The following is a 12,448-nucleotide window of genomic DNA, read 5'->3' on the forward strand; positions in this document are numbered from 1 at the left end:
AATAGATCGAGAGAACAAGAAAAAAAATGAGCGTAGCAAGATAAACACGGGTTAAATATAACAAAACTATAGACCATTAACAACAATATGAGCTTGAAGCAAAATCAAAGTGGCTGGTTGATTGTGAGACTTTATTTTAATCATCTCTTTGTCAAATACGGAATACCCATAAAGAGCAATATTACTATAATCGGGGGAGAGTGGATTCGAACCCGAGACCTATCGTACACATACTCCAAGTTTTAACCACTGTCCAATACTTTTTTTATTTTAATATTTTTTTTTGGTGTTAAGCACACGGATCACCTTTAGAGCTAATCCGGATTCTGTGCGGATTCTGGGTGAATAGGTTCTAATCCCCTCTCAATTGTTGTTGCGGAGGATCGAACACGGAATATTTCCTACCAAATTTAATCTCATTCAACACTAAACCAATAAACAATTTATTTCTTCGTTTTAAGATGAATTAAATTAGTACTCCCTCTGTCCCTTAATACTCGACCTGTTTTACCCGGACACGCTTGCCAATGTACAACTTTGACCATCAATTTCTTTAACTACATATTATAAAAACTTATAAAATATTAATATTTTGAAAATATATATTAAGATGAATCCAACAATATATTATATAGTAACATTTGTTTTCATATATTAGAAATAAAATAGGGTCAAAGTGAATTATGTGAATAGTGCAAAAAGTCAAAACAGGTCAAGTATTAAGGGACGGAGGGAATACCATCTAATCATACGGAGTATAAGGTAACATAAAATGGTTGCAATTCTTGTGTTAGACGAGTAGAAGTGGGACCATAATTCGTTTCAAACAATTGATATAGCTAGGCCCAAATTTATTTCATGGTCACAGTGGACACAGTCTGTGAATTTCTGATCCTGTGCCTTATTATTAGTTGGGCCTCAAGTATCATGCCATGGCCCATTAATGCGGACATCTTCAATTAGGGGTACGTTAATGTGGGTTGATAGAGAAAATCAAAAGAATGTAATTGTTTATGACTGTATGGTTGGGAGTTGTTGAATTTTTGCACAATTTCATCGAAACAAATTACTTTTAATAAATAGATGTCGTATGACTCTTTATTAATTAATTAATTTTTCTTTTAAAAAATGTACTTTTAATAAATTAACCTTAAATAACACGGAGTACTACTTCTGTTCCTGAAAGTTCTTTACGCCTTGGATTCTTGGAATATGTGTCCAAAGTATGATAACTTTGACCGTAAATTCTCACTAGTACATCAAAATATTACTATGTAAGATCTTGTTAGGTTTCGGTCTGTATTTTTAGAGTATCATTTTTTATAATTTTTTCCACATACGAAATTGGATGTATTAATGGTTAAATATTGCGTTTTAGTCCGTACAAATAGTAAGCATAAAGAATATTAAGGAACGGAGGTAGTATATAGTAAATATATACTTTGTATTATTTTTAATATATATAGTAACAAATGTATGTTATACGAGACACAACCAGTTATACGAAGTATCTCTTAAAATAGGAAAATTTGCCAAATACAATCCAATAAAGTTGCCTCTTTGCCAATTAAAATCTCAAACTAAGTTGTAAATTACAACCTTAAACTTACATCTTCACTTTATATTACAACATCGGATAATATTCAGACGAAATCAATCAGAATATGATGTCATTAATCTTTTTGTTTTGGCAAGCAAGTAATATGATGTCACTAGTCTTATTAAAACACAATTACATAATTTCCTAAAAAAATATTAAATGAATAATTTCTGATTTTTTTAATTGTTTATTTTTTGTTTAGAGATTTATTGGATTGTTAATGACATCATAATCCAACGATTTTTACCTGAAATGACTTGGGATTGTAATTTAAAATGAGGTAAAAAGTTTCAAAAAAAAAAGGTTTGAGTTTGTAATTTACAAATCTGAAAGTTTAAGGTTGTACTTGACAAAGGGACAAATTTTCCCTAAAATAATACGAAAATAAGCTGATGGAGATGGTGGGGAATCCACCTTGTGACTTGGAGGTCATTAAGCCGAGTCCATCAGTTGCGATATGCTCGGGGTACCTTTAGTGTTGTTGCGTTGACCTGCGTAGTTGAGTTGTCTAAACTCTAATAGATGCTAGTTTTTTTTTTTTTTTTTTTTTTTTTTGTGTTAGCACCCGGTTCACCCTTAGGGCTAATCCGGATTCGGGGCGAGTTCTGGGTGGATAGGTTCCAGTCCCCTCCCAATTGTTGTTGCGGGAGATCGAATACGAGTTCTCCCTACCAAGTTCAGCTCCAATCACCACTGAACCAACAGGCAATTGGTAATGATAGATGCTAGTTTAGAAGGATCCTTCTACTCACTAAAAAAAATGTTATACTCCGTACAATAACTTTGTCCTGACAATAACATTTTGTCCTAGTGATTAAAATGAGAATAAACATAAAATAAGTCACATGTTCAAATCTTCCATTTTCTTACTGTAATTTATATTGCGCATTGTGCTCATTAAAAACATAAAAAACAAAGTTTGCCTTGTTGGATGTTGTGTAGTTGTGCTGTTTGTTCTTAAACGGTGTATCTCTTTTGGTTTGAAATAAATTGCTATTTTAACAAAAAAAAATAAAAAATAAAAATTTAACTCTATCCCAAGATTGTTGCCACGAAAATTTAAATTTGCACTTCGTATTATTTATCCCGATTTTGTAGTATATGTTGGCTTAGGAGTGAAAATAAGATTAGTTTTGTAATCCAAACTTTTATATAAGGCGGTTTTACACAAAAGACCATCTTGATATCATATTAGTTAAGTAATAGAATCAATTAGTTAAGCACTTGAACTAATTAGTTAAGCACTGAAACCAATTAGTGAATCAAAGGAAATAATTAGTTAAGCAATTGAATCAATTAATTAAGCAATATAACCAATTAGTTAAGAAATAGAACCAATTAGTTAAGTAACCAAAGTGGTCTTTCCGGTAAGGCGGTCTTACACAAAAGTTGCCGATTTTGTAATAATTTATATGTTTCTTAATAGATACGCTATATTGACTTTTTATACGAAGTATTATACATTTTCTAACTTTGACCATATTTTGTACTTGGTATTGTTATTGAGTTAATCTCAATACCCCATCTATTCTTTAGATATTGCATCATAGTTGACTCTTTGGTTTCCAAAAAATGACTTTGACTCTTAATATCAAAATTTTTGTATAAGTAAAAATTATAATAATTGATATTTAGAAAATATGTATCTATACAAATCTAACAGAATCCCACATGATTACAATTTTTCTTAGGTGTGAATCACAAAAGATGACCAATTGTGTAGTGTGAGTAATGTAAAAAAAAAAGATTGTGCAATATTTAGGGAACAAGAAAGTATATTTTAAAATATCTAATTTTTATATTTTTTATTAATAGTAATTAAAGATATTGATGGTCAAGGTTAATTATAAATAATGTCGATAGTCAATATGATATGATGCATCTGTTTTGAAATGGAGGAAGTATTAAATGGGCTTAGGAGTGAAAATAAGATGAATTGAGAAGATGTAAGCGCGTGAGGTGCATTCTATTCAACCTGAACTTATCCGAACTTATCTGAACTGGACTTATTGAAACTGTTCAAACCCGATTTACCTTATTGGACCTTCATAATAATAATATTAATAACAATACTAATAATATTATTTAATAATATTAATAAAAGTAATGATAATAACAATACTAATTAATTACATTTAACAACAACAACAATAATAATAATAATAATAATAATAATAATAATAATTAATAATAGTACTTAATAATAATGAATATTACAACCAAAATAAAATAAAATAAAATAATGAATATTATTATAATAATTAATATTAATTAAAATAATAATAATAATAATAATATTAATAAGTATAATAACAATAATAATTATAATAATAATAAGATTGAAATTAATTTACTCCGTATTAGATCTGGCTGTAACTTGTTTAACTTATTAAGCTACGTTCTATTGGACTTATTTTGACTGAACTTATATATTATCTGAACTTATTTTGTCTGAAATAAATCAAAATAAGTCGAATATAACAGAGCCTTAGACCTGCTTGTAACTTATGTAACTTATTAGATTTGATTGTAACTTATCTGATTATATGAGATTATCTAAAGTTATTTAAACTCATTGAACAGAATTTTATTTTTTATTATAAGTGAACCGCGTAAATGAATATTGCTAATATAGTTGAATCTGTTCATCCGTTGAAAATGGATGGAGGATTTGAGGGGGAAGCAAAGTGGTAAAGACTAAAGAGTAGGGCAGACATGCAAAGAGGCTTATATTCATGCAACCGCACATTTGGCTGTTTCATTTCTGTTATGGGCTTTTCCTAATTGTGTGTGTGCGCCCCACTCCTGCTTTAGTTGGGATACCCACTACCAAACAATAAAGTATATTCCACCGACTCTTTTAGATCATTCACTATTTTACCCCTTTTGATGCTTGTCATAAGATTTTTACTCTCATGTAAAAATTAAAAAAAAATAAACATAAGAATTTTACTGATATTATAGCATTATTGTTTATTTTTTTAAACAAATGAGTTATGAGGCAATATAAATTATAAATAGAGAGATTTTTTTTATACATGTGACTTATTTTATTTACATATCTTCAATCTTAATCGCTAGATCAATGTATTATTAATATAATTTAACTAGCTTTTGAGTCCGTTCAAAGAACGGACGGTAGTATAGTGGTTATTTAGTCTATCTTTTTAACTTCTAATTTTATTGAGCTTGTGATTTTAGAGATAATATATGATTTAAATAGAGATAAAATTTGAAAGTTGAAAGAATCCATAAATTAAACAGTGTATTAATACGGAGTGTTAATCGGGAAGATGAAGTACAAAATGTTGAATGAATAGATTGGTGAATTCATGTTGTATGAGGAAGATGGAGGGATAGAGACGATTGGAATTGTATAATATTTCAAACAACAAAGAAAAAAAAACCCAAATTGATGAAGGGAAAAATGGATGACACGTGTCATCTAATCAAATGTGATTTTCCTTTTTAATTAATAGGTATAGATTAGTAAAAAAAAAACTATATTAAAGGGTGTACTACTGTACTAGTGACTGACTTACCTCATAATCATAAAAATTTATGTCATGTACTCATGTTGCTTGAATTGGATATACTATCCAATTTAGAATTGGAGATACTATGGTACGTACTATCCAATTTAGAATTTGAGAAAGCAATATTTAGAGGTTTTTATTCGTATGATTCAAGTAGGGGATGACCTTTAAATATCTCTCTAGATAGCCTTGTTCATTCAACACCTCCAAAGACTTCCCCCAATTGTCCATCAAAACTTTGACCGTAAATAATCACTGTTATGTCCAAAATATAAAAATTTTGACTGTAAATTCTCACTGTTATATACATCAAAACGTTATCATATAAAATCTTGTAATTAGATTTCTCGTTATGTATTTTCAGAATATCAAACTTATATATATATATATATATATATATATACACGAAATTGACTATATAAGTGATTAAATATAGTATTGGAGTCCGTACAAAATTGCAAATAATAAGCGTATTAAGGAACAGAGGTAGTATAAGACTAGTACAGCAGTACATAAAAAGGGCAAAGAAGTCCAACAGAAATATACAAGACTCGTTCAAAAACAAAACCTTGGGGTTGTCCACGTGACATGATTCTCCGAGAAAGCTCACTAGCTCCTGGCCGTTTTAAACCCTTTTATATTTTCATAAATATATTCAGAAGTTCATAACATAGAAAATCAAAACCCTGGAATCTCGATTCATAATAATTTCATATCATATGAGTTAATTATCCCACATCTACATTCTAGCTCTTTCATTATGCATATGATCCATCCTTAAACCTTGATTTACATCAAATCAAGGAGATTAATCCAGGTAATTTTTCTTCCTTTTTCATATTGAAAGTGATCATATTACTATAATGCATTATAGTTTCAGCTTTGCGGACAATTTAGGGTTTATTTTACTCCATATGTTTTATCTTAAGATCATAATTAACACGAAAGGAGTTTGAGATTGTAGTTGTAGTTTATTTGTAACATTTAGGTTACACAATTGCTGAAATAGGTTCGTTTTTTGTGCGAGTAAGCCACATAATACAAATTATAAATTAGAATTAGGAAGAGAGATTCGAAATTTCGAATTGAACATTGTTGAAATAGGTGATTAATCGTGTTGAATGATTGATAATTGGAGGAGTATAATTAAAATTAATTAATTGACGAGGACTAGGAGTATCAAAATTTAGAACGCGTGAAAGAAAACAGGCGGAGACAACAAGGTTACAGCCTTTTCCATAGAGCTGTCCTTTATGCCAATATTTATAAAATTTCTTGCATGTACATTGTACAAAATCTATCACCTATATTCTTGATGTGTGAAGTTGACACTCTTGACTTCAGTCTTGAAACTTGATCTTGAATTCTTGATACAAACAATTAATGTTTCATTAGTTAGTTACTCCGTATAAGTTATAAATAGGTCGGGTTTGGGTCGGGTCATCTCGGGTCTCGGGTCATGATCAGGTGGGGTCGTGTCGGGTCAATATTTCATTCGGGTTTAGTTCGGGTTCGGTCGAGTCGATTTCAGGTCGGGTCATATCGGGTTTTTTCCTTATCCCGAGTTCAGGTCGGGTTCGGGTCGGGTCACATTTCGGTCAGGTTTGATTTCGGGTTCGGGTCTTATCGGGTCGGGTTTAAGTCGGTTTGTAGCAGATAATTTCGGGTTCGGGTCTTATCGAGTCGGGTTTAAGTCGGTTTGCAACGCAGTTATTTTCGGGTTCGGGTCTTAGTTTGGATCGGATAATAATCTGATCAAATAGAATTCAGGTCGGGTCACTCTCAGGGACAGGTCAAACTCGGGTCTGATAATTAACCTATACATTTTAATTATTTTATATTCTAAAAAAATTTGTTTAACTTATTTTAGAGTTAAATTTTTCAATATCTAGCAATAAATAATTAAAATAGATTTATCAATGAAGTTAATATTTGGTCGTGTCATTGATAACTTGGGTAAATCGGGTAGCGGGTTGTCACAGGTCGGGTCAATAGCAGGTTTCATCGAGTTACAATCGGTTTAGGGTTGACATCGGGTCGGGTATCGAATTGGGTTCGGGTCATTGTTCGGTCGGGTCAGTTCGGTTATCGGTCATTTTCTGGTCAGGTGTCGGGTCCGGGTTCGGGTGTTACAACATCGGGTTAAAATCGGTTATCGGTTTTTTCGGGTCGGGTACAGGTCGGGTTTCGGGTTTCCTATTTTACCGTAATTTCTGGTCATGGTCGGTTACGGGTTCGGTCGGTTCAGGTCGGGTTTTCAGGTCGGGTCAGTTTTTGACAGCTCTAACTCCATCTGTCTCTAAAAGAATATGGAGTACTGGTGTAATTGTGTAACGTACTAGCCACCTATTATCACTAAATAAATTTGCTCATATATTTTATCGCTTTGTTGCTACTTGCTAAAATTGATAATCACGTCTCTTTTTAAGGATGTTTTTCCCAATACAATGCTCGATAGGTAAAAATTTTGACTTATTTCAGATAAATCAACAAAAATAAGTTAAGACACTAACATAGTCCTGCTATGGTTAACATGAGTTTATACACTAACATAATTAAGTTCAGATCTACAATTCGGTTCACCAAACTGGATCGCTGAAACACGACACTTAGCGTACTAGGTGAAAGTGTAAGGGGGCGTTTTATCACCCGATTCACTTATTTTTCTTGAATTTAATTGGACTTATTTGAACTTCAAAACTTATTTTAGTTATAAATTATACTCGGTCAACCCTTATTTTTCCTGAACTTATTTTTCTGCAATAAGTGAAAATAAAGCTTCGTTCAATTGGACTTATTTTGACTGAACTTATATTATTTGAACTTATTCTATCTGAAAAAAACTTATTTTGTCTGAAATAAACTTATTTGTGTGTGAAAATGTCTGAAAAAAACTTATTTTTGTCGAACTTATATTATCTAAATTTAACTGAACTTATTTTTTCTGAAATAATTCAAAATAAGTCGAACAAAACAGAGCCTAAAGTGAACAGAGCCAGAGAGTAAAATGGTTGATCAAATTGAAACACTTAAAACACTTAATGCTCATGTTTGTTAATTATTCTCCCCTAACTTCAACTTATTGGCCGCTGATTCAGGTAAAGCAAGATGGAACAAAATTTTGGGCAAACTTTATATGTTGAAAGAGTATTAACTACCATATATTTTGAACAAACCAACCGGTGGAATATTAATTATGTAGTTCAGAAAGAAATGCATTATATTTTCTCTAGCTAGCTAACATCTTCTTAATTTCAAAAGGTTCCTTGTCATATAACATTTGACAAAATCTAACCATAAAACATTAAAAAAAAAAACAGAAAACTTGATATGATGTTTATTGATCATTGAAATAAGTGTTTACATTTACATTTTACAGGATAGCTAGCTAGGCAACCATGGCATGCACTTCCATGAATGTCAGTCTTCGACGATCTTCCTCAGGAGAAGAGTTGTATAAACAAGCTACTATACGAAGATCATACTCAGACAACAACCTCCTCTCCTCCTCAACCCGAATTATTAGACCCGCCTCTTCTTCACATTGTAAACTTAAGTCGAATCGTTCCTTTGGGATTTTAACAACTTCCACTTGTCCAATTCCTATGAAGGCACTATTGTTTGATACTCAGACTGTAAATGATGAGAATGATACTATGGAGGTTGATGACAGCTTATTGGGTGATGGTGAAAAGGAAGAGGAAGTCGAGAGAGAAAAAGGGGTGAAAAGAGCGAATTGGGTGGAGAGGCTGTTAGAGTTGAGAGCGCGGTGGAAGGGTAGTAAAGAGAAGGAAATTGATTGTAGGTATGAAGATAATGAAGATGATTGTAATGGAGAGGATGGTTGTATAGTGGATTATGATGGAGAAACAGGAGATGGAATAAGAATGGACTCTGAATCTTTCTCAAAGTTGCTTGTTCATGTGCCTTGGACAGATGCAAACAAGTTCTATAAGCTTTCTTACCTCTGTAACAAAGCTTATGCAATTCCAGATATCAAGGTATATACGCATTTTATATCTGTAAAAAAACATATACTCCCTCTGTCCCTTTTTGTTTGCCCCATTTATCATTTTAGGACGTCCCTAAAAGATTGCCCATTACCATAAAAGTTCATGAGACTACAAATTTACTCTCGTATAAAGTACATTTGGCCCATCACGTTTGTGTTTTCTCAATTCTACACAACCAATTCTTAATAAAGCACTATTGAATCATGGGGCAAGCAATGAGGGACAGAGGAGTAGGAGGTTAAGGTTTTTTGTTAATTTAAAGCTTCGTTCTTCTCACATGAAAACTCGCTAATTATTTGAATATATATTGGGACTTAAAAGTCTTATACATAGTATATTAGTATGTGCTTCTTTTTATTGCAACTTGTATATAAAAGTGAAGAACAACAAAGGTAATGCACAAAAGAAATGGGATGTTATCAAGGAGATTAAGGACAAAAAAGAATGTTTTTTTTACAATTTAAATGCACAAAGACGTACAAGGCTAAGAGAGAATTAATGTGTTTAACATGTAGGTTGATGATTTGCAACGATTCTATGGTCTAGAATTCATGACATCTTCCTTGGAGAAGAAAGCGAAGGCGGTTGCTTTAAACGCAAAATTGGCCAAGGACTCAACTCACCAACAAGAAGAAGATGACTTGGAAATTCTGCAGCAGAGAGAACATGTAACTATTAGCTCTTCTGTTGCCTACGAAATAGCGGCATCTGCAGCTTGTCATGTTCAAAACCGCGCCAAAAATGAAAATCATTCGGGAAATAGGGTTGTATGTCCGGTACCGAGAGGCTGTAACTCAGAGATGGCTGCACAAATGGCTGCAACAACGATGACAACAATAGTAGCTGCAAAGGAGAAAGAAAAACAAGCAGCTGCTAAGGAACTCCAATCACTACATTCCTCTCCTTGTGAGTGGTTCGTTTGTGATGATCCAACAACTCATGTGCGCTGCTTTGTAATCCAGGTTTGTTATATATAGCCTTCTTCCTTTACCTAGATATATTCCAGAATCAAAATTAAAACCCCTTAATTATTGTGTAAACTTTTCGAGTTTGTATTGTTGGAAGTTCTTGTTGGAAAACAAAAGTAAAGAGTTGGAAAGTTAAAGGGCGAAAAATGTCCCACATTGACAAAACACCAAGTTTGAGAAAGTATGAGAGTGGTATGGGTGGACACATAACACGCCCCGGGTCAGACCTAGGATCTTGGGTTAGTGATGTGTGGGATGGGCCCATATATTCTTTTTGGTTGTCAGGTCTTTTAAAGCAGTTGTTCGGCCAGGGCGCGACAATTGTTCTGGTTATAAATAGCAACGTTCAGATAAGTTCTAATTGTTTTATTTCGTAACATGATTTACTGCGTTGTTATAGGGGTCTGAATCGCTGGCTTCTTGGCAAACAAACCTTTTTTTCGAGCCAGCAAAATTCGAGGTAAAAGCAACCTACTCGATCTAGTTCAACTCTTTTGATATTTAGAGGTGCTATCTTGTAAAACCTATCTAAACACTGGCAAAAAAACAAGTACAGGAAACGAATGTAGCTGTTCATCGAGGGATTTATGAAGCAGCAAAGGGAATATACGAGCAATTGATGCCAGAAATCCAAAACCATATAGATTCCCATGGAGAAGATGCAAAATTTCAATTTACAGGTCATTCACTAGGGGGAAGTCTATCACTGTTAGTCCATATGATGCTTCTTGTGAGAAGAGTTGTGAAGCCATCAGTCGTTTTACCAGTGGTTACTTTCGGATCACCATTCGTGTTTTGTGGAGGTGAAAAGCTCCTGAAACAGTTGCAATTGGAAGAAAGCACGGTGCAAAACGTTATAATGCATAGGGATATTGTTCCTAGAGCATTCTCGTGCAACTATCCTAGACAAGTTGAACAGGTCCTCAAGCGTTTAAACAGCTCTTTCAGATCACACCCGTGTCTCAACAAGCATGTGAGTATATATCTTCGCTTTGTACTACACTACTACGTAACTTAGAGCTGTCAAAACAGGTCATCGAGTCGGGTTCAGGTCGGGTTGGTTTTCAGTCGGCTCATGTCGAGTTTTTTCCCATTTGGGGTACAAGTCATGTTCGGGTCGAGTTCAATTTTGTTATATAGTCGTGTTTGTAGCAGTTAATTCGGGTTTGAGGTCAAGTTCGGGTCTGGTTAAAATAAAATTCAGTTCGGGTTCACTCTCTCGTGTTAAGATCGTGTCAATGACTGATTTGGTCATCTGAAAATATTCAAGCGTAAAATATTTACTAGTCACTAACAACAAGTCGAGTCACTAACAGGTTATGTGGTAAAAATCGGGTTAAGGTCATTGTCGAGTCGGGTATTGAATTGGGTTCGGATCACTGTTAGGTCGGTCAGTTCAGTTATCGATTATCTTTCAGTCGGATGTTGGGTTCGGGTCATACAACATCGGGTTAAAATCAGTTGTTGATTTGTCTCGGTTAGGATACAGGTCGGGTTTCGGGTTACCTGTTTTACCAAAATTCGGGTCATTATCGATTTTCAAAACGGATCAGTTTTTGACAGCTCTAAGTACGTTACGTACGTTTACTATCTTCATTCTTTGGGTACCAATTAATTATGATTTAATTAATTATATTACAGAAACTGTTGTACTCTCCAATGGGGCAAGTATACATTCTTCAACCAGCAGTAAAACAATCGCCATCACATCCACTACTTCCACAAGGGTGTGCTCTATACACATTTGACAAGAAGACGAATACTACTCAACCTGGTTTGGTAGCACATGCTTTGAGGGAATTCCTGAATACTCCACACCCTTTAGAAACACTGAGTGATCCAAGAGCATATGGTTCAGAAGGAACAATCCTTAGAGATCATGACTCAAAAAACTATATAAAGGCAGTTAATGGGGTTATCAAACAATATAATCAAATAGCCTTGAGAAAAGTCAAGACTGCAGAGAGACATACGATATGGCCTCTGGTTGGATCTTCTTCACCTCAATATTCATGGACACATGAAGGTGTTTTTGAGAACACAACAGCCCGTACGGAGGTGATGACTAGTGTTTGATATATGTTAATTGTTATTGATAAATAAAATTAGTAAATGGAAACAACAGAAGTCTGTACGTAGTAGGCGCATGCATGTACTTATCTAGTTAGAATTAGGACTTTCTTCAGTTCTTGTACATACCCATTGTATATATAGAAAGATGCATTGCATATATGAAGTTGGAATTATGACTCCCCAAAGCTAACATATACTTCCTACGTTCTTTTTTAGACGATACAATTTGACTTTTGTCACTATATATAATGTTCTTTA

General features: G+C 33.4%; 1 protein-coding gene across 1 annotated transcript; it reads left to right on the forward strand.

Moving 5' to 3' along the window:
* Positions 1-5,712: 5,712 nt before the first annotated feature.
* LOC110791243 (phospholipase A1 PLIP1, chloroplastic) lies at positions 5,713-12,448 on the forward strand. The gene is made up of 6 exons (XM_021995990.2): positions 5,713-5,953; positions 8,516-9,137; positions 9,665-10,111; positions 10,518-10,577; positions 10,674-11,090; positions 11,759-12,448. The coding sequence occupies exons 2-6, from the start codon at positions 8,535-8,537 to the stop codon at positions 12,191-12,193; spliced, it is 1,962 nt and encodes a 653-aa protein (XP_021851682.2). The 5' UTR covers positions 5,713-5,953; positions 8,516-8,534; the 3' UTR covers positions 12,194-12,448.

The sequence above is a fragment of the Spinacia oleracea genome, chromosome 2, assembly GCF_020520425.1.
Source record: "Spinacia oleracea cultivar Varoflay chromosome 2, BTI_SOV_V1, whole genome shotgun sequence".
NCBI classification, from domain to species: Eukaryota; Viridiplantae; Streptophyta; class Magnoliopsida; order Caryophyllales; family Amaranthaceae; genus Spinacia; species Spinacia oleracea.